This window comes from Andrographis paniculata, unplaced genomic scaffold, assembly GCF_009805555.1.
Source record: "Andrographis paniculata isolate CXL003 unplaced genomic scaffold, ASM980555v1 Contig10END, whole genome shotgun sequence".
Lineage (NCBI taxonomy): Eukaryota > Viridiplantae > Streptophyta > Magnoliopsida > Lamiales > Acanthaceae > Andrographis > Andrographis paniculata.
In genome coordinates, this window is record NW_026137380.1 from 2334812 (window position 1) to 2357564 (window position 22753).

Here is a 22753-nt window from a genome sequence, read left to right on the forward strand (position 1 = left end):
CATATTAATAAAAAAAATAATAATAGTAATTTAATTTTTATTATTAGGAACATTGTCAGTGAGTAATAATGATTGGATAATTCGTGACCTCGTGTATATAAATAATTCCATTAAGAGGCAATCATGGGGTTTGTCATGTCGGGAACTACAAAATCCTACTTCGGCCCAATGATGTATCATATTATATCATTACATAATAATAATAAATTTTCTATTAAAACTACTAATTACTATTAAATAAATATTTAGAGAAAAAAAAAAAAAGGGAAAAATCCAATAATGAAATAGTAGTTGGATTGGGCTGTGAGTCCAAATACGGTTTTCGGCCCAGCTCGTGAATGCATCCGTTACGGGAGTTGAGATCCCGGACTTTCGAAGCTAAAGCGTCTACTACAAGCGGTTGCTGTGTATAGTATGCGAAGGTAAAGTGAAATTCTTGCGACAGAATCGGGGGAAACCCTAGAGTAGGGTCAGTAGTAGTTTTGCGATGGAAGAGGATGCTGCGGGGACGATCGTTGACGAGGATGAGATACGCGTTAACGGCGGAGACGGCGATAAGTCGCAGCAGCGGCACCGCCCCGTCATCAGCGGCGAGCAGCTCGATATTGAGGCGTACGCGGCTCTGTACACCGGGCGCACGAAGATTACTCGCCTCCTTTTCATTGCCGATAAATGCGGCGTCCCTTCGATGCAGCTGGAGGTTCTGCGGATGGCGTACGATGAGATTAAGAAGGGGGAGAACACGCAGCTCTTCAGAGAGGTCGTTGCGAAGATTGACGGCCGATTAGGACCGAAATATGGACCTGATAACGCTTGGGCTGATGTCGTGGACCGACGCGCCGAGATAAGGAAAGAGAAGCTTGAAAGCGAACTCAATGCATACCGGGTAGGCTGATTATCGGTTGAATTCCCTGATGAATTTGCTACTACTGTGACTATGAATTTACTTCCAAATGCTTTATGCATTTGTCAGTATGGTTTTGAGTTGTTTGTGTGTACGCAGTACGTACTGTCAAACAGAGAATTGCTTAAATTAATTGTGTTTTCATGAATATTTAAGGATTACCTTTAAGAACTCCAGAACATCTAATTTGATGAACTTTGACGAGCTTTAATTGCTCTGTTAATTGTGTGCTAGGGAAAGTGGAAACGTGGTTCTTTGGTTTCTTTGTTTCCTTAATCTCTTATATTGCATAGTTCCTTGCCCGTTGAAAATATCACTTTTATCATTAAAATGTAGTTCTTATTGTATGTTTCAAGGCCATGGTTTTACAATTTTTGAAGAATTCATATTGGCTTTGGTTTTAAAATTTCGGCTTTTTCTAAGGCTATTTATGTTATCTTAATATTTAATAATGATGTCATGCTTGCTTTTGCTAGTTCCGAATTGTTGTTATGTTCTAATTTGAAATAGAGTAAGTTTTCAAGATTCTTGAACCTCACGATCCATTTACTTACCTGTCGTTGTCGTGGCTTGTCTTTATTCAGACAAATTTAATTAAAGAAAGCATTCGAATGGGATACAACGACTTTGGAGACTACTACTACTCCCATGGCCAGCTTGGCGAAGCATTCAAGAATTACGTCCGCACACGCGATTACTGCACTACATCAAAACATATTATCCATATGTGTTTGAATGCAATTCTTGTTAGCATTGAGATGGGTCAATTTACACATGTAACAAGCTATGCTGGCAAAGCTGAGCAAAGCCAAGAAGCATTGGATCCGGTTACAATCGCAAAATTAAGATGTGCTGCTGGATTGGCTCACCTTGAAAGCAAAAAATATAAGCTTGCTGCTCGAAAGGTTTGCTCACAAAGTCGCCCCGTCATACATTCTGAATTTTTAATATCTAGTACAATTAATCCATGCTGATTCATTCAGCAGCATAAGCCTTGTGGAATGATCAGGGTATTTTATTAGGCTGCTGTACCTTATAGCTATGATATGCCAGATCCTTTTGTTGAAGTTTTATTGGATCTTATTGGGAGGGGATAACGTACAAATTTTCTTTTAATCTGTAGTGGGTGGAAGTTTTATAAGTGGATGATAGGTTAAGTTTTTGAAGTATCTGATATATAAAATTTAAATAATTCTCTCAGGCATGCTTTTCTTTCGTATCTTTGTCTGACGTCGCTCTGTTATTTGTAGTTCCTTGAAACTGGCCCAGAATTAGGGAACAACTACACAGAAGTAATTTCACCCCAAGATATTGCAACTTATGGCAGTCTTTGTGCACTAGCAAGTTTTGACCGATCGGAGCTGAAGGCAAAATTCCTCCTCTGTTATTTGATATTCATGACTTCTTCTTAGACATTGAGGTTTTCTGGCTTTACAATTATGATGTAACTTGAATTATTTCTATTTGGCAGAGCAAAGTAATTGACAACATAAACTTCCGGAATTTCTTGGAGCTGGTACCTGAAATAAGGGAGCTCATAAATGATTTCTATACAAGGTAAATCAATGTCATATGCAAAGAAAATTGAAACCAAATCACTTGCAATCATAGTTGTAAATGGCACGGCCTCCGCATGGAAAGTTCTATTTTATCTTCCGTCGTCTTAAGTTTTTCCAATTCATAGCCGCTGTCCTCTGTGCTTCTGTTTTTCATATCTCAATTTTTTTCCTTTCAAACTTCCTTCTGTTTCCCTCTACTTTTCTAGTCGTTTTGAAATAAACTGTCTTTTGTTATTATTATTATTAGTAGTAGTAGTAGTATTAGATTGAAGTTATTTGATTAGTTATATGTTTTACATTAATTTTTTGTAGGATCGAAAATGTGTTATATTAATTGTTATACTGGATGCCATGCCATGTTGTGCCGTTTGTCATTTACCGTTACGCTAGTTATGCTTGCAATGCACCACATAAAAATATTCTCCAACTGTCTATTGCATATAATATTTTGATTCAACAATCTGTTGCTATAGCTGATGCTACTATGAAGCTTACCTAAACTTATCATGCTTAAACAGCCAGAAAAAATTGGTAGACCTAAAATTTCCCAGCATTAACTTGGTATACAAATTTGTGAATTTTGCAGCCATTACGCTTCGTGTCTGGAATATCTTGGCAGTCTCAAGGCGAATTTGTTGCTTGATATCCATTTACATGATCATGTGGAGGCTTTGTATGAGCAAATACGTTGCAAAGCTCTCATCCAGTACACGCTTCCCTTTGTCTCTGTTGACCTTCGCATGATGGCCGGTGCCTTCAATACAAGTGTTACTAGCTTGGAGAAAGAGCTCGAAACACTGATCACCAACGACCAAATACAGGTAATATTATGCTTACATACATCTACAACAGTATTGGCAGCTAGTTGATCTTGAGCACATGGACTTGGGCCACTTGGCTTACTAATTTCATGATTGTGTTGCTCAATGATGCAGGCTCGAATAGACTCCCACAACAAAATTCTCTATGCACGGCACACTGATCAGAGGAACGGCACATTCCAGCGCGTCCTGCAGACAGGCAATGTATTCGATCGCGAAGTGAAAGCCATGCTTTTGAGAGCAAACCTCATAAAGCATGATTACAACCTCAAAACATCAAGAAAGCATTAAATGATACGTATATATACACATTTGGAGTTTTGTCTGTATGATAGAGGCTTTCAGTTGGATAAATAATGGACAAATAGCACATTGTTGGGCATCTTGTAAATTTATTATGCAGTCTTAAATCTTTCTAAATTTGGGTCCTTTCTTGTCTTCTTCTGCTCCAGAATATTTTTAATACATACTTATACAAAGTCATTTTGGGCATCTGAAAATCCAGCAAAATGAGATCTCGAAAGTGAAGCGAGTGTTGTACCATAAGCAGTAGATGTTGTACATTTGCCACTGGTCTGAATCTGACTTGAGATCTTCAAGAAAAGGCAAATCGCGTACACATTCTCCAATCATGTGTGCCAAATAAGTTCCTGAAGTTGTTCTCAGCTGCTCAAATCAAATGGGCCTCCTAAATCTTCCTTCCTCAAAGAATCGCCATGCCCGGCAATGGCGTCTCTTGGATATAGTCACCGCCGCCTTCTTCGGGGCAGTCCTGCTCTTCTTCCTTTTAGTTTTCACTCCACTGGGTGACTCCTTGGCGTCCTCTGGACGCCAGACCTTGCTCCGCTCCGATCCCCGCCACCGCGGCCGGCTGGTGGCGCTGGTCGAGCAGGGGCGGCAGGCGACGGTCCTTGATGCTTGCCCCGCCGATATGGTGGATCACATGCCCTGTGAGGATCCCAAAATCAATAGCCAGCTTAGCAGGGAGATGAATTTTTACAGGGAGAGGCATTGCCCCCTCCCGGAGGAAACGCCGCTTTGTCTGATCCCGCCGCCGCAGGGTTACAAGATTTCGGTCCAGTGGCCGGAAAGTTTGCAAAAGGTGAGATGATTTACACCTTCCTTCTGATTTTATGCATAAACTCCGGATTGATTGGATCTTCCATTGTGTTTGTTTTATTTTTGCCTTCACTACTTTAGTGTGATTTATTGTGTTAGAAGCCATTAACATAAGATGAGTAAGCATACTAGCTTAGAAGCTTAGTTTAGCTTGTCTGGTATGTGAGGATATAATTAGCTCGACTTTTATATTTGAACTGGATTGCTGGCATTCTGTATGCGTTATTCTCAATTCAGTGTTGGTTTGAGCTTTAGATAAGTTGCCATTTGAGGATCTGTGTAGGCTGTTAAAATTTGTGTTTCAAAGTCCTGCAATTGGTTGTGATGAATACGTGTTTTGTTGATTTACACTCGGACTAATGTAAGTTTGTACATCCTACAATCTATAGCAGCAATTCTCTGTCTTTTACTCGGTAAGCTTGATGCAATCTAGGACTTACATTTTGGCTTGGATGCTTAATTGCTTATAAATTGTTCCCACATCCTAGATTGTAACTTCTATTTGGGATGTAGATTTGGCATGGCAACATGCCTTATGATAAAATAGCAGATAGGAAAGGGCACCAGGGATGGATGAAGAAAGAGGGTCCATATTTCATATTTCCAGGTGGAGGCACCATGTTTCCAGACGGGGCAGTTCAGTACATAGAGAAACTTAAGCAATATATCCCCATTGCTGGTGGAGTTTTGAGGACAGCTCTTGATATGGGATGTGGGGTAGGAATTACTACGTAGTTTCATCATTTCTGCTGTCTGTTCAGTGTATCTTTTCAACATCCTGAGTCCTCATTGTTTTTTCCTAGGTTGCTAGTTTTGGGGGGTACATGCTTGCTGAAGGTATTCTAACTCTTTCGTTTGCTCCAAGAGATTCACACAAAGCGCAGATACAGTTTGCATTGGAAAGAGGAGTACCAGCATTTGTGGCCATGCTTGGCACACGCCGACTTGCTGTTCCTGCCTTCTCATTTGACATGGTTCATTGTTCACGATGTCTGATTCCTTTCACTGCATATAGTAAGTCAATGGCCTTGCAATGGTGTACCGCTAGCTTTATTTAGATCTCTTTTAAGTTATAGGATTGCATTTGTCTCAAGGAAAACCTGCTACTTTGCAGATGCAACATATTTCTTGGAAGTTGACCGTATACTTCGGCCAGGAGGCTACTTAGTTATCTCCGGCCCCCCTGTCCAGTGGCCTAAACAAGACAAGGAATGGGCCGATCTGCAGGCAGTAGCCAGATCCTTGTGTTATGAGCTCAACGTTGTGGATGGAAACACAGCCATCTGGAATAAGCCTAATGGGGATTCCTGTTTTCCCAATCAAAATGAATTTGGGCTTGACCTATGTGATGCATCTGATGATCCGAATTCTGCATGGTAGTATGCACCACAAGTTGTTCATATTTTTTCAGATGTAATCTTAAAACTTGATAGTGTCATTGTGATTGATTGTATTGTAACTTTGCAGAAGCTTTTTATTGCAGGTACACCAAATTGACGAAATGTGTGAGCAGGAAGTCCTCAGTAAAGGGAGAATATGCTGTCGGGACAATTCCAAAATGGCCAGAGAGATTGACAACTGCTCCTTCAAGGGCTATTATGATGAAAAATGGGGTTGATGTGTTTGAAGCTGACAACCGGAGATGGACAAGGAGAGTTGCCTACTACAAGAATTCATTAAATGTAAAATTGGGGACTCCATCAATACGAAATGTCATGGATATGAATGCATTCTTTGGTGGTTTTGCAGCAGCTATAATATCAGATCCCGTTTGGGTTATGAATACAGTACCCCCTCGCAAGCCCTCGACTCTTGATGTGATTTATGATCGAGGACTTATAGGCGTTTACCATGATTGGTGAGTGGAAGTACCATCTTTTCTGTGGTGATATTTTTTCTCTATCGCATGCATTATTAAGCTTCTGGAGATGATATATATATACACATATGTATATTTTCATAATTTATTGATTCATATTTTCATTGGTTGAGATGCACAATAACCTTGTTATATACGTCTTACTAATGTGTGACATGGAACTGCTGGTGTTCGTGGCTAATGCTTTCAGGTGTGAGCCTTTCTCCACGTATCCCCGTACCTATGATCTTGTTCATGTAACTGCTATCGAGACACTTATTAAGGATCTGAGTTCTGGAAAGAGCAGGTATGTGAATTTCTTGCAGCTGCTTTGTCAAACTCCGGCTCTCTGATAGCTAACATTTTGAGCCAAATTGCAGGTGTAACCTTGTAGATTTGATGGCGGAAATTGATAGAATATTGCGTCCAGAAGGCACTGTTATAGTCCGGGATTTACCTGAAGTGATTGATAAAGTGGATCGCATCTCACGAGCAATAAGATGGAGGTCTTCCGTACACGACAAAGAACCCGAATCACATGGAAGAGAGCGAATTCTGGTGGCTAGAAAGGAACTGTGGAAGCTACCCTCTTGAAACAATACTGTCCTTTGTAACGTAGGTATTCTTCCCTATACCTTGGTTTCATATTTACATGGGTTCTGCCCAACTATAGCCCTACGAGTCTTTTTCATATTTTCTATTATTTAAAAGCAGCAACTGTGATAGAATGAAGAAAAGTGTAAAAAGCTGTAATGGCCTGTTTTCTTTCACTAGGCATGCAACAATGTCTTGAAATTTTACGTAAGTCAAATATATTTTGGCATTAGACCCGTAGTCAATGTTTATGGTGACCTAAAGATCATCATAAACAACCTAACTGATCGAGTTCTATAGTCCATTAAATATTACTGATATTCTTCTTCTTCGTTATCTTGATTCAATACATCACAAGCCAGCTGGAAGCTATGATGATGATTAGTCTATGATGATAGGATGCTATAATTTATCTTCATTGACTGGTTGTTTGAATTAGGATTAGAACTTGAACAGATGGTGGCCATAGGCTAAAAGTGGCAACCCCATAGCCTCTCTTATTGCATATGATCGATCATTTAGAGCTGAAGATATAATTAATCTTTGCTAGATGCTTTATAGAAACTTTACACATGCCTGCTGTGTGGAAACCATTTGAGTTTGAATCTTAGAAGGCAGTAATTGAGTTAGGATGAATGAATATATGGTGTCTAAAGTGCAACCACCCTAGCCTTGGTCTTTTGAACTTAATATGGGCCCTGATCCTCGTGGTTTATCTGCATAGATTCAAAAGTTTTGACCAGATTTTTGCTAATCCCACATGACATGTCAGGGTTCAGACACAACAGTATTGATCTTTTTACAATATGAAACTACTACCAAACCAAGAAAATCCCATGTTGTGGCGAATTCAAAATGTGAGGGTGAAAACCAGAGTGACTGGATCTGATCTACCTCTTTAGTAATAATAATAGCCATTGAATGATCTTTATTTCCCAAGTCTTTTGTGTCCATACGTATGTATTTGCACACACACACACAGATTGTGATTGGTACTCTGCAGACAGCCCCCACCCCATTTTCTTGATCCTTCTCCATCACACCTCACACACTCAACATTTAATTGAACTTACTGGAAACAATCACTCTGCTGCTAAGTGCTGGCTCTCACAAATTTATATCCCTGAAAAAACAGGTTTTAAATTCATTACTTGGAAAAGCTTCTTTTGTCACATCCATTGGTGGGCTTTTGTCTGCAGCTTTCATTTAATCTGCATAACTATGCCCCCCTTAATTGATGGGGTTTCTCACTTTCTGTGGATTATTCTCTTAACCATGTGAAAAAGGTATAGTGCTTTAATGCAAATTCATTGCTTGCACTGTGCGATCCCTATTTATTTTGCCAATTAATTCAATAAATTGAAAGGTGTCAGGAAATTTGTTGTACATACATAGATGCAATACATATATGTATGGAGATTGGAGCTGAACTTAGTGCCAGACCTTCAATGGCTTTTAAGTGTTTCTTGCAGAAAGATGATAACAAAAATTATGAATATTATTCAGGGTTGGTTGAGTTCCATTCCATACATAATACATTGCATCTAGTAATTGTTTCTGCCTGATTGTTTTATGGGGTTATCCATTCTGAAAATTAATTATAATTTTTAGTGTTTGTATGTGTGTAGACTATAGGTCAATTATTTGTATTATTGGTTTGAATTGAATGGATTTATTAGTGTTGACCTGTCTGATCACATACATGATTAATAATTTCTTCTCTAGGATCTTATTAGAGATAATTAAATGGATAGTATATTTCAATTATTGTTCAAAATTAATACTACTATTATATATATGGTGAAACTACTTAGGGAGCCCAGTAACTTTAAATGTTGAATAATTTTTTTATATTTTATTGTCTTATTGGCTATCAATAGTCCTTATTCCATCATAAAGCCCATTTATACATACAATGAAATGGAGGAAAATTGCTAATATTTCAGTTTGCATTAGAAATTTATGTTAGTTGTTATCAATGTTGTAATTATTCATAGTAATATTTTGAGCCATCAAATATCAAATAGTATAACTAAATTTAGACTAATATCACACACAGGGAGAGACATTTATACAATTGAATATAAAAATATGTGATGTGAGGTGAGGTGAGGTTCTTCTTTTCATGGATGAGAAAAAAGAAGTATCATTGTAAAATGAGAGACAAAAAAGTGTCTCATTTCTAAAAATAAATATCAATCATTAATTACACCAAAAATTAGAGTAGGAAAATTATATATCAATATGAAAAAAGAAACAAACAGCAGATGTGAGCTATTATAGTTCCCATTAATGTATCACCACAATCTTCATGTAAACACAGCTCACAGTCATAACAATAACCTGTGCCTTGTGGGCCCACACAAAATTTCTTTTATTTCAATAATAAAAATTAAAATAATAATAATAATTCTGTAATACATACAAAACTACAACAAAGCGATCGTTACTAATACAAGAGAAGTGTCTTGAATTGATCCACACCCTTCATTCTGGTGGAGCGAATGGTGTGGATTGTAGCTGGAGTTGGGCTCCTGAAGTGGGCCAAATATGAATGTGTGTGAAAATAGGGATAGGAAGGAGACAACTGGTGGGGATCCGAAGAGAGACAATCTCTGCAAAACGAAACCAGTTTTAATGAAACTTTTTATTATTATTATTATTTTTCACTTGGTGGAGGGGTTAAAAGAAGTCAAAATTTTGTAACTGCGCCACGCATTGAAAGAAAACAAGTGCATACATACATGTATATAGATATATATGTATACGTATATTGTGTTTGTATGTGAATATAAATTAGTAAATTATATTGAGAGAGTCAACCAACCCCTTTTCAGTGCCTATGCCTATTTTGTTCGTACATATATATGTGGGCTTGCCTGACTCCACATAGTATTGCGCTATTATCTTCCACTTTTGCCTTTTTTTCTATCGGCCTTGTTTTCTTCCTCTTTCTCTCTCTCTCTCTTTCTCTTTCTTTCTGAGCTGAAAAATCCAAAACTCTTGAGCCATTTCAACCTTCTCTCTCAGTGTTTTGTTTTTTCGCTTTTGTTAGATATGAAAAGTGGCTTTACAGGAACCAGGCATGCAGCAGATATTGGGAACTAGGGTTTCTTGAAGCCTTCCCTTGCCTTCTCTTCTCCTTCCTTTGCTATTTATTTCCTTGAATCTCCTGCAGCTTTTCTTCAAGATTCAATCTTTACAGATTTTGGTGTAGGGGAGGAGAGAGAGGGATAGAGAAGGAAGAGCTAAGCACCAAATTTAATTTATTATTATTTTTGAAGAGGAGTCTGTCTTTGCTTGCCTTCTTTCTCTTTCTTTCTCTCGCTGTATATTGAACTCTTGAGAAACCCAAAAAACAAATTTCTCTGGAGAGGTAGTGCTGAGACATTTGGACTTCGGCCTTTTGTCTCCTCTCCCTCTTCTCTTCTTCTTCTTCTTCTTCTTCTTCTTGTTTTGTTTGCGTTTTTGGTTACCCATTTTCGGTTCTTCTGGTGCGAAAACGAAAACATTCTACTTTTAACGTTTGAAGCAACCAGATTTTTGGTGTCTGATATATATACGTGTGTCTTGATTGTATCCATGATCGATCTAGTCGATTTCTTGGTGGATGAGTGTTGATTACCGAGTCTTGTGTTGATGCGACGTCTGCTGGTTTCTTATCGAGTAAGAAAGTAAAGGGGGGGAAAGAAATAGAGCATCTGAATTAGGGCATTATTATTTCATGAATTTTGGGGATTTTCTTGACACCAATTCTTGTGGTGGCGGTGCAAGAATTGTTGCCGACATAGCTTTCAGCAGTAACATCATCAGCAACGCTCCACCGGCCGGCAGCAACATTATCAGCAGCAGCAGCAGCACCGCCGCCATGCCCGCCGGCGCCATCGCCCATCCCCGCCTCGTCCCTCAGTCCCAAGCCACCAAGCCCATGTTCAACTCTCCTGGCCTCTCTCTAGCCCTCGTAAACACCACCCACCCCTCTCTCTCTCTCTCTCTCTCTCTAAATATATATGTTCTTATTAAATATAATAATAATTTGTTATTATTTGAATTTGAGCAGCAAAGTAACATGGAGGGGGGTCAAGGGGAGATGGGAGGGAGAATGGCGGAGAACTACGAGTTGAGTAATATTGGGGGAAGGAGAAGCAGGGACGAAGAACACGAGAGCAGATCTGGTAGTGATAACATGGAGGGTGCTTCTGGAGATGATCAAGATGCTGCCGACAAGCCTCCCAGGAAGAAAAGATACCACCGACACACTCCTCAGCAAATCCAAGAACTTGAGGCGTACTGCATCCCTTTTCCCTTCCCTTCCTTAATTCTTCCATTAATTCGTTTGTCTCAATCTTGATTGATTCTCTGTGTTTCAGTCTCTTCAAGGAGTGCCCTCATCCCGATGAAAAGCAACGCTTGGAGCTCAGCAGAAGGCTTTGCTTGGAGACCAGACAAGTCAAGTTTTGGTTTCAGAATAGAAGAACTCAGATGAAGGTAATTAATTACTCTTTATTTTGTTAATCATCTTCATCTCCCAAATTTCAATCTTTCTCAAGTTTGGTTGCGTTTTGGATCACCAGACACAACTGGAACGCCACGAGAACTCTATACTCCGGCAAGAAAACGACAAACTCCGAGCGGAGAACATGTCCATAAGGGAGGCAATGAGGAACCCAATCTGCACCAACTGCGGCGGTCCTGCATTAATCGGCGAAATATCCCTCGAAGAGCAGCACCTCAGAATCGAAAACGCCAGGCTCAAAGACGAGCTCGATCGCGTCTGCACCCTCGCCGGAAAGTTCTTAGGGCGCCCCATATCCACCCTGGCCGCTGCTGCCGCCTCCATGGGTCCTCCACTGCCGAATTCAAGCTTGGAGCTTGGAGTTGGGAGCAATGGCTTCCGCGGCCAGATGGATGCCCCTTTAGTGCCTGCTGATTTCGGGATGGGGATTTCAAGCCCTTTGCCGGTGGTGCCGCCGGCTAAAGCGGCGGCGATGGGCATGAACCCGATGGAGAGGTCGTTCGAGAGGTCTATGTACCTGGAGCTGGCCTTGTCCGCCATGGATGAATTGGTTAAATTAGCACAGAGTGATGAACCCCTTTGGATCAGAGCCATGGAAGGTGGGAGAGAAGTGCTCAACAATGAGGAGTATCTCAGGACATTCACTCCTTGCATCGGCATGAAGCCGAATGGATTCGTCTCCGAGGCCTCGAGGGAGACGGGCATGGTGATCATCAACAGCTTGGCCCTAGTCGAAACTCTCATGGATTCGGTAAGCCTAGATAAATAATCATTAAATTAATTGGAAGGATCTCGTATTCCAACTCCGATCATCATTTGGTTTTGGATAGAACAAATGGGCAGAAATGTTCCCGTGTATCATTGCAAGAACCTCAACTACAGATGTGATCTCCGGCGGCATGGGAGGAACCAGGAATGGTGCACTTCAGCTGGTAACTAAATGAACTGCACTAATCAAACCATATCCAATTTTGTAATGAGTCAATGGTGCTAACTTCTTGTTGTCAATAATGGGACAGATGAATGCAGCCCTCCAAGTTCTATCGCCATTAGTGCCGGTTCGAGAGGTGAACTTCCTCCGGTTCTGCAAGCAGCACGCAGAAGGCGTGTGGGCGGTGGTGGACGTGTCGATCGAAGCCGTAAGGGAATCTCCGAGCTGCCGACGCCTGCCATCAGGGTGTGTGGTGCAGGATATGCCCAACGGCTATTCCAAGGTAATAATCAAACACCCAACTTCCTAATTCATAAACATTAATTGATTGCACACATGATCTCCATACTCGATATATTTTTCTTCTTTATTTGTTTTTTCTTCTCATTAATTGAGTCTCTCTCTCATCGGTCATCATCACTTTGAGCTAAATAAAAGTTTGTTGAAGAAACTGCAGGCAGACCACTTGGGACTTAGTTGAGAACATTTAATTGAGAATCACAGACCCCAATATATACCAATTGCATTGTTTATTAATCAAGATTCAAGGGAGTTTTTATTTATGGGATTCTTTCTTCTTGACCTGGAATTGAACCTTCCTAAACTGTTTTATTTAAAGTTGTGCAGATTCTTGCACAGCGTCAGATTAATAATATTAAAATTTTCAGAAGCCCATTGACTCTAATAGAATATTGAATTTGGAAGCTGCCAGCCTCTGTTAGCTATAGCTAGCTTAGGCCTACTTTTGCTCTTTAATATCATATGATTTGCTTGGAAGTGACTCCTGCCAGGCATTGGTAGCATAAAACTATGCATCTGATGCTTCCTTCTATTACAACCACAGCCACAGATGCTGTCTTAGTCAGTCAATACACTGTTTTCTTCTTCCTCCTCTTCTATTTTATTTTATTTTATTTTATGTGTATATATATACATCATGTGAGTGTGGATTAGTTCCAGCCCTCTTGGTATGGTCCCTTGGTCTTATCTTTCCGCTCCAATCAAGACCATTTAGTCAAATCCCTAGATGGGGTTGGGGGTTGAGTAGGGGGCTGTATTTTGGCTGTCACGGACTCATGTGACCACCCCACCAACCAATCCATCTATCTATCTTTCTTCTATCTGCTTACAGATGGATAGAGACTTGTACGTGTGTATGTATAACTGTGTCAGCCCTCCTTCTCAGGCCACCTCGTTCGTGCCTACAAATCTTGCAAAATTTTGTGATGCCTGTACTTGGTAAACTGTAGCCCTTTGTGTATTTTTTGTCTCTCATTATTGTACGTACGCCACTGTTGCCATTTCAGACTGTGGGGTGGGGTGGGGTGAGGCTGGCTTTTCTTCACCTGTGTTGTGTATGACTTTTGTCCTAAATCTGTATCAATCAGAAAATGATAAAAAAACAAAACAAACAAAAAGTCATCTTTTTTCTTGCAATGGTGCTGTGTAGGTTACATGGGTGGAACACATTGAATATGACGAAAGTACAGTTCACCAGATGTACCGGCCGTTGATCAGCTCCGGCATGGGCTTCGGCGCCCAACGCTGGATCGCCACCCTCCAGCGCCAATGCGAGTGTCTCGCCATTCTCATGTCCTCCACCATCCCCGCCAGGGATCACGCCGGTAAATAATTTATTCAATCTATTTATTGTTTGCTTAATTGGGTTATTTTGGATCAATTGAGCTTCATCTGTTGACCTCCTTAATTGCAGCAGCGATTACCGCCGGCGGGCGGCGGAGCATGTTGAAATTAGCGCAGCGAATGACCAACAATTTCTGCGCCGGCGTCTGCGCCTCGTCGGTTCACAAATGGAACAAGCTCCGCATGGACAATGTCGACGAGGACGTCCAGGTCATGACGCGGAAGAGCGTCGATGACCCCGGCGAGCCGCCGGGCATCGTCCTTAGCGCCGCCACATCGGTGTGGCTGCCGGTGACTCCTCAGAGGCTGTTCGACTTCCTCCGCGACGAGCGGCTGCGGAGCGAGTGGGACATCCTCTCCAACGGCGGTCCGATGCAGGAAATGGCGCACATCGCCAAAGGCCAAGACCACGGAAACTGCGTCTCCCTCCTCCGCGCCAGCGTAAGTTCTCCGATCACCACCTCCATTCCCATTTTGTAATTCCTACCGGAGAAGGAAAACCTAACCAGGGGGTAGTTTCGTATTTCACTGGCAGGCGGTGAATTCCAACCAGAGCAGCATGCTGATACTTCAGGAAACCTGCATAGACGCGGCGGGGGCGCTTGTGGTGTACGCGCCCGTTGACATACCCGCAATGCACGTGGTGATGAACGGTGGAGATTCGGCCTACGTGGCCCTCCTTCCCTCGGGATTTTCCATCGTCCCTGATGGGCCCGGATCTCGCGGGCCATCCTCGAATGGGCCCAACAGCAACGGTGGGCCGGGGCGTGTGAGTGGGTCCCTGCTGACGGTGGCCTTCCAGATCCTGGTGAACAGCCTACCGACGGCGAAGCTGACGGTGGAATCCGTCGAGACCGTCAACAATCTCATCTCCTGCACCGTCCAGAAAATCAAGGCAGCTCTCCATTGCGAGAGCTAGCTAGCTAGCTCGCTGCAGCGGATCGTAATTAATTTTTTGTATTCGATGTGTGATACATACATATATATATATTGATATAGAGTGATGGAGGGAGAGTCAGTCAGAATTAGGGTTTGGGATTTGGGGATTTGGGGGTGTGTTTGATGATGTAATGTTGAAGATGGATTAATTGGTGGTTCTGCTTGAGGAGTATGGGTTGGTAACTTGGAGGGGGTGAGTCAAGAACGAACCACCAGCAACCCTAGCCGGCCGGCGGTGGCGGTGGCGGTGGCTGGCTAGGGTGGTGGTTCGGGTATTGACTCAAGGGCGCCCTTCAGTTGACTCAAGTAGATCCATGAAAAGGTAACCAAAGTCAGTCTCACTCACTCACTCACTCTTTCTGTCTGTGTGGATTACTACTATTATTATTATTACTATTATGAATATGAATCATCATCACCATCTTCTTCAGCATTTGTATTGACTTTGGATATAATTTCCTTTGTCTGCAAGCTCAGCTCAATTATTGATATTGATATTGATATTGATATCACAACACTGCAGATGACTATTTCGGAGTCTGCAGTGAGTGTAATGTTTGCTGAATTATTAGTATCACCTCTACCTTTCTCTCTCTCTCACTCATCAATAGTGAATGGTTCAAGGGAAAAGAGAGTTGGATTTTATTACCTACTAACTGTCAAGAATCTTCAATTATTTGATTGAGTTTTCATGTGAAAGAAACAAGTTGGCAAACCAAAATTAAGTTAAAAAGTGATCATTAAATATATATATATATATGTATGTATGCATGCATGGATATTAGTTTGGTGATCTGACAAATTGAGTCCAGTCCATACTGGCAAATGATTCAGCAGAAAACTATAGTTCCAAAAGCCATAATGAGAGAATTTAACCCTACTCAAACAAGTAGGCATCAAACCCAACTAGCCACCATATATAAATCTAAATAAAGACAAAAACCTCAAGAGATAAATAGAAATCAACAACAACAGGATGGATGGGATATTGGAATGAATGGAGTATGAAATTTCACAGGGAAGAATTGAACAAGAATATTGAATAATACTAATAGTAATAATAATAGCCGATAGGGTAGCATGGGTGGGGTAGGGGGTAGGGTATGCATTAAATATAAGACTGAGGGATTACAGAGCTTGTTGGGTGTCAGCATTCATTTAATGCATTTTACGTCGGCATTCCCTTTCAAAACGCTCCACGAGTCACCCGTGCCCCCCCCCCCCCCCCCCCTCTCTCTTTCTTTCTCAAAATTACTTCCACAAATATATATATATATGCAAAATAATTTGTTTTTTTTTTCATGATTAATCTTAATTAATAGGTTTTGTAATTAATTATATATATATATATAACCCAGCAATATAATGGCTGCAGCATCCATCGATGTTTGTATGAATAATGAATGAGCAGTGTGGAGTTGTCAAATTGAGCAGATGGAGTACAATGTATATATCAAGATCACACCAGTATTTGGATGGCGGTTGGGAAGAAATGGAGGTCCCCCACACATTACTTTAATTATTATTATTATATATATTTATTTAATTAATTAATCCAACGGATAATTATAGTTATAGTATATAGGATTATTAATTAATGTCCCTTAAGATAGAGACAGAAGCAGAGATAAAACGAGGTATTACATTACATATCAGTGGACAGGCAAATTAAAGATCCAATCAAATTAGGGTTTTCTTCTTTGTAAATTGATCCATCTCTAATTTGTTGGGATTTTATTTATTTGGATCTTAAGTCTTCAAAGGACGTTGCACTATTTATGCCTGCATGCATATATATATATATATATATTCTGTTTAGATATTTTTTTTTATTAATCATTTGTAGTTTCTCACACCTAATTATAATTTTGTTTAATTGTCTGAAAATAAAAACATATGTAAGATATATATACCTAGAGGGAAGGAGACAGATGAGGGGTTCATTAATTGCTTCGTTTTTTAAAATAAAATTGTACTTCTATACAAATTTAGTTTAATAATAACTTATACATTTACTAGTTATAAATGGAATGAAATGAAATAAATTAACCATTTTATTTATGTATATGATGAATCTGGATCGATGATGATACATGATCAATTCATTCATATGTCCTATCACATTAATGTTGACCTTTTCTTTCTTGATAATCAATGTTTATATTATCTTTCTTAACCTTGTCAATTACGTGTTGTATCAATTTGCTAATAGTCAAAAAAAGGGATGTTACAATGTGGTCCACAAAATAAAATTGAACATAAAAATAATTTTAAAAAACCCCAATTGAAGGGCCTTCTTCATATATGTCTTCTCTCAAGCAATCTATTTTAATCAACAAAAGCATATATAAGCTCCTTTAAATGTAGAGATTTTTGGTGTAGTAAAATATAATGATAAAAATTTGAATATTTGATATAGTTAATATTTTGTAAGAATTTTCCACACATCTAAGCAAAGCCCTAAATTTGAACTTTTCCAAGATCTCGCTTAATTTTTATTTTTATATTTATTTTATTGTCAAGACTGCTTCAGCAGGCCGTTGACTTTGCATAGTGTGTCTAGACTAATCTCGGCCAAAAAGGTCAACTTTGGACAGCTTTTCTTCATCCCTTAGCCTTTTTTCTTACTATGGGACTGATTCTGATGCAAGAAAAAGTGAAGAAATTGAAAAGATCAGATCCCATGCATGCATGCATGTACGTGGGAAAATTGGAATCTTAGAGTTGAAATTTGATTTGTTTTTGTTGACTTCATCACCCCTAATTACATGATATCTGTAGTGGTCGTTGAGGAAACACCTCAGAAAGAAATAAAATAAGAACCCTAATTAAAAACACCAGTCAACACAAGAAAGACCAAATTGTACTTTCTTCGTATATCTTCATTCATTTTAATTAATTATTTCACACCCTTTCTTGCTTACTTTATTAACTTTTATTATATATTTACTTAATTATTTATTATTTATTTTTTTCAAAGAATGTTTCTTCTCTGTTATATATTAGGCTCATGAAGCATATAATCATTAATGTACGTGTGTGTGTGTGTGTACACAAATTAGGTCACTCAATCAGAACATGAGTTTATGGAAATTCATCTGAAATCATATTCATGCTTTATACTAATAAAATAGAATAAAAATTATCATTGATTAATAATTACTAATGAACAAATTAACATTGAATGTGTGGCATTTAATTTTTATAGATTTGTATTTGGGTCGATTATCACAAAAATATATAATGATGGTATAACTAAATTATATAAATATATATTTTTTAAAATATTAATAAAAGCAAAAATAAGTGTGCCTTTCTTTTGTAAAGATTTAATTTAAATTTAATATTAAAATAATATTTAATTGAATGTTTTGTAAAAAAATTATAATTTAGAAAACTTAAAATTTATATAGTTTAGAACAAATAACATATATATATATGTATATCCCTTTTCTAATATGCAATCATTTAGGTTTTGTTCACTTTAAATTTTACCCAATTGTCACAATTTCCAGTGAAAAGTAGATTATATTTTGTCGTAAAATATTATATTAAATTAATGTTTAAATAAAAAATCAAAACTAAAATACATAAATAGTTTTAAAACTTCAGAAAAGGAACGAACACAATAAATCTTAATTAAAGAAATTATATTTGTTGTTGTATTATTATTATTATTATTATTATGTTCATCAAATTAAACACCCAATCATTACATTAAAGTGATGAGTGATACCACATTATAACGCAACTTTGAGCTTATGAAAGGCTTTAAATTGCAATTTCTTTATATATATATATATATATTAATATTGTTTTATGGTATTTAAGAATATTCTTGAATATGGGCCTTTTCAAAAGTGGGACATAGATTGGAATTTTGTGATCATGAATAAAAATAAAAAAAAGGGGTAGCTTGGTTGGGAATTATTATATACAGGCAATATACATATACATATATATATATATATATTGTGGAAAGCTAAGCCTTGGCAACACTTCACATGGAGGTGGGGGCCTTCTCAGCATCCTCATTCTTGCAATGATAGAGATCTCTCCCTGCAATACATTTCAACACAATGAATATGAATATGAATATGAATATGAATACGAATAAATGAATGAATAATTATTTGAACAATTAACCTAAAACCTAAACTAAGCATTGATTGATGAGACTTTTCAACAACCCTTTGTGAAAGGAGTCAAGAATATGAACTAATTCTGCAATTAGTACAACTCCAAAGTGAAAACTTGTCCACATTCTATCAAAATAAAATAGATGGATGGACAGTTGGTTTTACACAAATGAACTTGTTTGCACAAGCTATTTAGAATCCAACATATGTGTGTGTGTGTGTTTGTGTATCATCAAGACTTTGACAAATGATGACAACTATGAAGAGTAAGTAATTCACAAACCCTTTTTCCCAATTAAAGCATATATGTTTCTTGGTAGCAGAAGAAAACTCACTCCCCACACCACATGAGACTTCCCACTACCTCCCTTAGCTTCAAAGTATCAAACACATTCCAACAACACAACACATATATACATATAATTGGAAATTAAATCTGGTTTGATGCCAAACACATGAATATGTATGCATGTATGTATATACATATATTGTTTAATTTAATTATATATGTATGTCATATTAGTTTCTTCTTTTCTTTCCCATTTCTTGTTTAGGAATATATATCAGGTGGGTGGGCCCACAATTTATTGGATCTAATCAACATTTTGTAGACCACTTTCTTGATGGAGCTGAGCTAGGCTGTAGTACTAATGCTACTTTGATGGAATTGGGCTCAAACCCATAGGCTTGTTCTTGTCATAAAAAGCTGTTGGGACTTTTTTTTCTTCTCCCTAAATACTAGGGCCCCCAATTTAAGTCAAGCCATTTGCTTCTCTATCTGCCTTCGTCATTGGAAAACTTACACTATTGTTATTCTTTTTACATACATATTATTTTGCTTTCCTTTGCAATGCACGAATTTAAACTTACACAGCCATTCTTTTTTTTTTTTTCCTGGATTTTGGGCCTAGAAATCATTATAAAAAATAATCTTAATTGGGCCTTTATATCTGGGTCAAAATAATGTATAGTAAGTAATATTGGATCTTTGATTTGGGCCTTATAATGGGCTTTCCGAATAAGCCTGGAACCGCTGTTTACTATTCTTTCTTTTTTTAAAAAATAAAATAATAATAATAATAATAAATTATTGTTTTGATTGGGTTGACGATCGATTTTCGGTTTCATCGGCATTCCGAGTTTTCTGTCTGTAAATAATTTTTTGTGTTCGATCCAAGTTTGGGGTCGTGGACACGCTCTGATCCTCGAATTCACTCGTCAATTTGTCGCCACATAACAGATCTTCTTCGGATTCAAGAAACTGCCAGAAGATGTCGTCGTCCAACGGCAGCTCACCCGCCGCCACCGACGCCACTCCGTTACTAGCGGACCAGAATACCCCGCCTCGATCACGCTTCCTCCGCCGCCCGCCCAGCCTCCGCGGCGCTGCTCGTTTCCTCCGCCAGGCCAGCAGCCGCGGCCGCGCGATGCGCGAGCCCTCCGTCCGAGTCCGCGAAGCCGCCGCCGAGCAAATCGAGGAGCGCCAAACCGATTGGGCCTACTCCAAGCCGATAGTGATCCTGGACCTCCTCTGGAACACAGCCTTCATAACCGTCTCCATTGCCGTTCTGATTTTGAGCCGCCACGAGACTCCTGCCATGCCGCTGAGGCTTTGGATCATCGGGTACGGCCTGCAGTGCATTCTTCACATGGCCTGCGTTTATGTCGAGTACAGAAGGAGGTGTTTGAGGCGAAATTCCGAGGGGACTGAAAGAGCTCAGCTCAGTTACAGCCCTAACTATGTGAATTCCAGCGCCGGCAGTGATGAATTGGGGGCTGTCGATTACGACTCCGATCACCGCCAGAGTGATGATGATGAAGAAATTAGGTATTGTCCATTCATCCCTCTGCTTCAATTTTCAATCAATTCCACTTTTTAAAATCATTAGATGAACACTGACAGTAAGTAATTCCAAAGGCTTATTCTGCATTGGATGAACACTAGTGTTTCTGCTTAATTACATTGTATGGAATGAAGCATTCAATTGGCAGTAATGATGAGTTCCATTTGACGAAGAAACTCAGTTGGACACATAATCTCAAAAAAACTTACTTGATAGTGAACCCTCAATCTCAATTGACAGCATTTTTGTGTTTATACTTGGCTCAGATGTTGTTGCCTGGTTTGGAATTTAGGGTTGTTTTTGAATTGGGGATGTTAGGAAAATCCTGGTTGGTCTATCTCCCGACACGTCTTATAGGTCGGAAATAACCTTTTCTGCTCCTGCTTACAATGTCCCCTTTGGTTGCTTTCTTAATTCATCGATAGAGAAATCGTCAGCAACCATATTTACTGCAGTCTATTTTTGAAGGAAATAGTTCTGCAGGACGTTTGGGCTCTAAAACAACCGTTAATATGGTCAAGTAACAGTCGACCTGTTGGATTATGTGTCGCTGAGTTCCATTTATACAAACTTGTGGAAGAATGTATGATACCCCGGCATACCATATTTCTTTTACTTGTCATCAACTATTTACCTGATAACATTCACCTCACGCATTATATATATATATATGTATGTATGTATATGCTTCTTTGGCAGTGTTGCGAAACATTTGGAGTCGGCAAATGCTATGTTCTCGTTCATATGGTGGATAATTGGGTTTTACTGGGTATCTGCTGGTGGTCCGAATATAATGAATAAATCTCCTCAGCTTTATTGGTTTGTCTGAATTACATTGACTCATTCTACTACTACGGTGATTGACCTTCTTTCCACTCTTTTATTAATCAACTATGAGTTGTTTATGTCCCGTGCAGGCTTTGCATTACGTTTTTGGCGTTTGATGTATTCTTTGTTGTCATATGCGTTGCTGTGGCGTGCATCATTGGAATCGCAGTTTGCTGCTGTCTACCTTGTATTATCGCAATTTTATATGCAGTGGCGGATCAGGTACGGTTTGTCTGATACTAAGTTTTGTGCCATGACATAATCGTCATCAATCAAGCAGTTCTGCCATGGATCACAAGTTTTATCGACTTTGTTAATGAATATTTTTTTTGCTGTGGTTTTACTCTATATTGATTAACGAGGCCGTACTGCAGGAAGGGGCTTCTAAGGAAGAGATAGAGAGGCTACCCAAGTACAAGTTCAGGAAAATCGGCGACTTTGAGAAGCAAAACGGCGAATCTCAAGAATCATTCGGAGGGGTAATGACTGAATGTGACACTGACTCGCCCTCCGAGCGCGTTCTTCCTCTCGAGGATGCTGTAATGTTCCATTCGACTCTATGAATCTGTTTTAAGAACATCTTTATTTCGGGGAAACCATATACACATTATAACATTGTCTAAATGTTTGTTTGTCGGTTTGTAGGAATGCTGCATCTGCCTTTCAGCATATGACGATGGGACCGAGCTGCGGGAGCTCCCCTGCCGCCACCATTTCCACGCGACCTGCATCGACAAGTGGCTGCAGCTAAACGCCACCTGCCCGTTATGCAAGCTCAATATACTGAAAACCACAAACCAGAGTGGCGATGAAGAAGTATAGTCGAGAAAACCGACGAAAAACTAGTCTCATATATATATATATACACACACAAAATACTAACTGATTGATCCTGCTTGAGCTTCAAACATACAATATTCATACAATCAGTTTGGATTGTTGGACAGAAACCTGTGCAAAAAGAGAGAGTGTTGCCATTTCTGTTGTGTAAATGAATTCATTCTATGTTATGTTGGAAATGTCGATGCAGATTTTTTTAATTAAAAAATAATAATAG

The 22753-nt window shown here is 39.2% G+C and overlaps 4 protein-coding genes across 5 annotated transcripts; all 4 read left to right on the forward strand.

The window, feature by feature from the left end:
• The first annotated feature begins 403 nt into the window (after window positions 1-403).
• On the forward strand, window positions 404-3713 carry LOC127241985 (COP9 signalosome complex subunit 1-like). The gene is made up of 6 exons (XM_051261342.1): window positions 404-886; window positions 1489-1809; window positions 2155-2271; window positions 2376-2461; window positions 3050-3284; window positions 3399-3713. The coding sequence occupies exons 1-6, from the start codon at window positions 488-490 to the stop codon at window positions 3573-3575; spliced, it is 1335 nt and encodes a 444-aa protein (XP_051117299.1). The 5' UTR covers window positions 404-487; the 3' UTR covers window positions 3576-3713.
• Window positions 3714-3816: 103 nt separating this feature from the next.
• Window positions 3817-7087, forward strand: LOC127241910 (probable pectin methyltransferase QUA3). Its single transcript, XM_051261218.1, has 7 exons — window positions 3817-4386; window positions 4917-5120; window positions 5207-5417; window positions 5518-5779; window positions 5887-6261; window positions 6473-6568; window positions 6642-7087. The coding sequence occupies exons 1-7, from the start codon at window positions 3964-3966 to the stop codon at window positions 6853-6855; spliced, it is 1785 nt and encodes a 594-aa protein (XP_051117175.1). The 5' UTR covers window positions 3817-3963; the 3' UTR covers window positions 6856-7087.
• Window positions 7088-9739: 2652 nt separating this feature from the next.
• Window positions 9740-15318, forward strand: LOC127241132 (homeobox-leucine zipper protein ANTHOCYANINLESS 2). Of its 2 annotated transcripts, none has more exons than XM_051260144.1 (9): window positions 9740-10816; window positions 10916-11142; window positions 11226-11343; window positions 11430-12122; window positions 12202-12303; window positions 12391-12585; window positions 13753-13927; window positions 14020-14387; window positions 14482-15318. In XM_051260144.1, exons 1-9 carry the CDS (start codon window positions 10580-10582, stop codon window positions 14863-14865), a joined length of 2499 nt encoding a protein of 832 aa, XP_051116101.1. In that variant the 5' UTR covers window positions 9740-10579; the 3' UTR covers window positions 14866-15318. The 2 variants fall into 2 exon arrangements, with proteins under 2 accessions (XP_051116101.1, XP_051116030.1); XM_051260073.1 differs by having other exon boundaries at window positions 9741-10816; window positions 14017-14387.
• A 4817-nt stretch (window positions 15319-20135) lies between these two features.
• Window positions 20136-22742, forward strand: LOC127246065 (E3 ubiquitin-protein ligase At1g63170-like). Its single transcript, XM_051267260.1, has 5 exons — window positions 20136-20852; window positions 21568-21687; window positions 21786-21918; window positions 22071-22235; window positions 22342-22742. Exons 1-5 carry the CDS (start codon window positions 20296-20298, stop codon window positions 22516-22518), a joined length of 1152 nt encoding a protein of 383 aa, XP_051123217.1. The 5' UTR covers window positions 20136-20295; the 3' UTR covers window positions 22519-22742.
• Window positions 22743-22753: the final 11 nt, after the last annotated feature.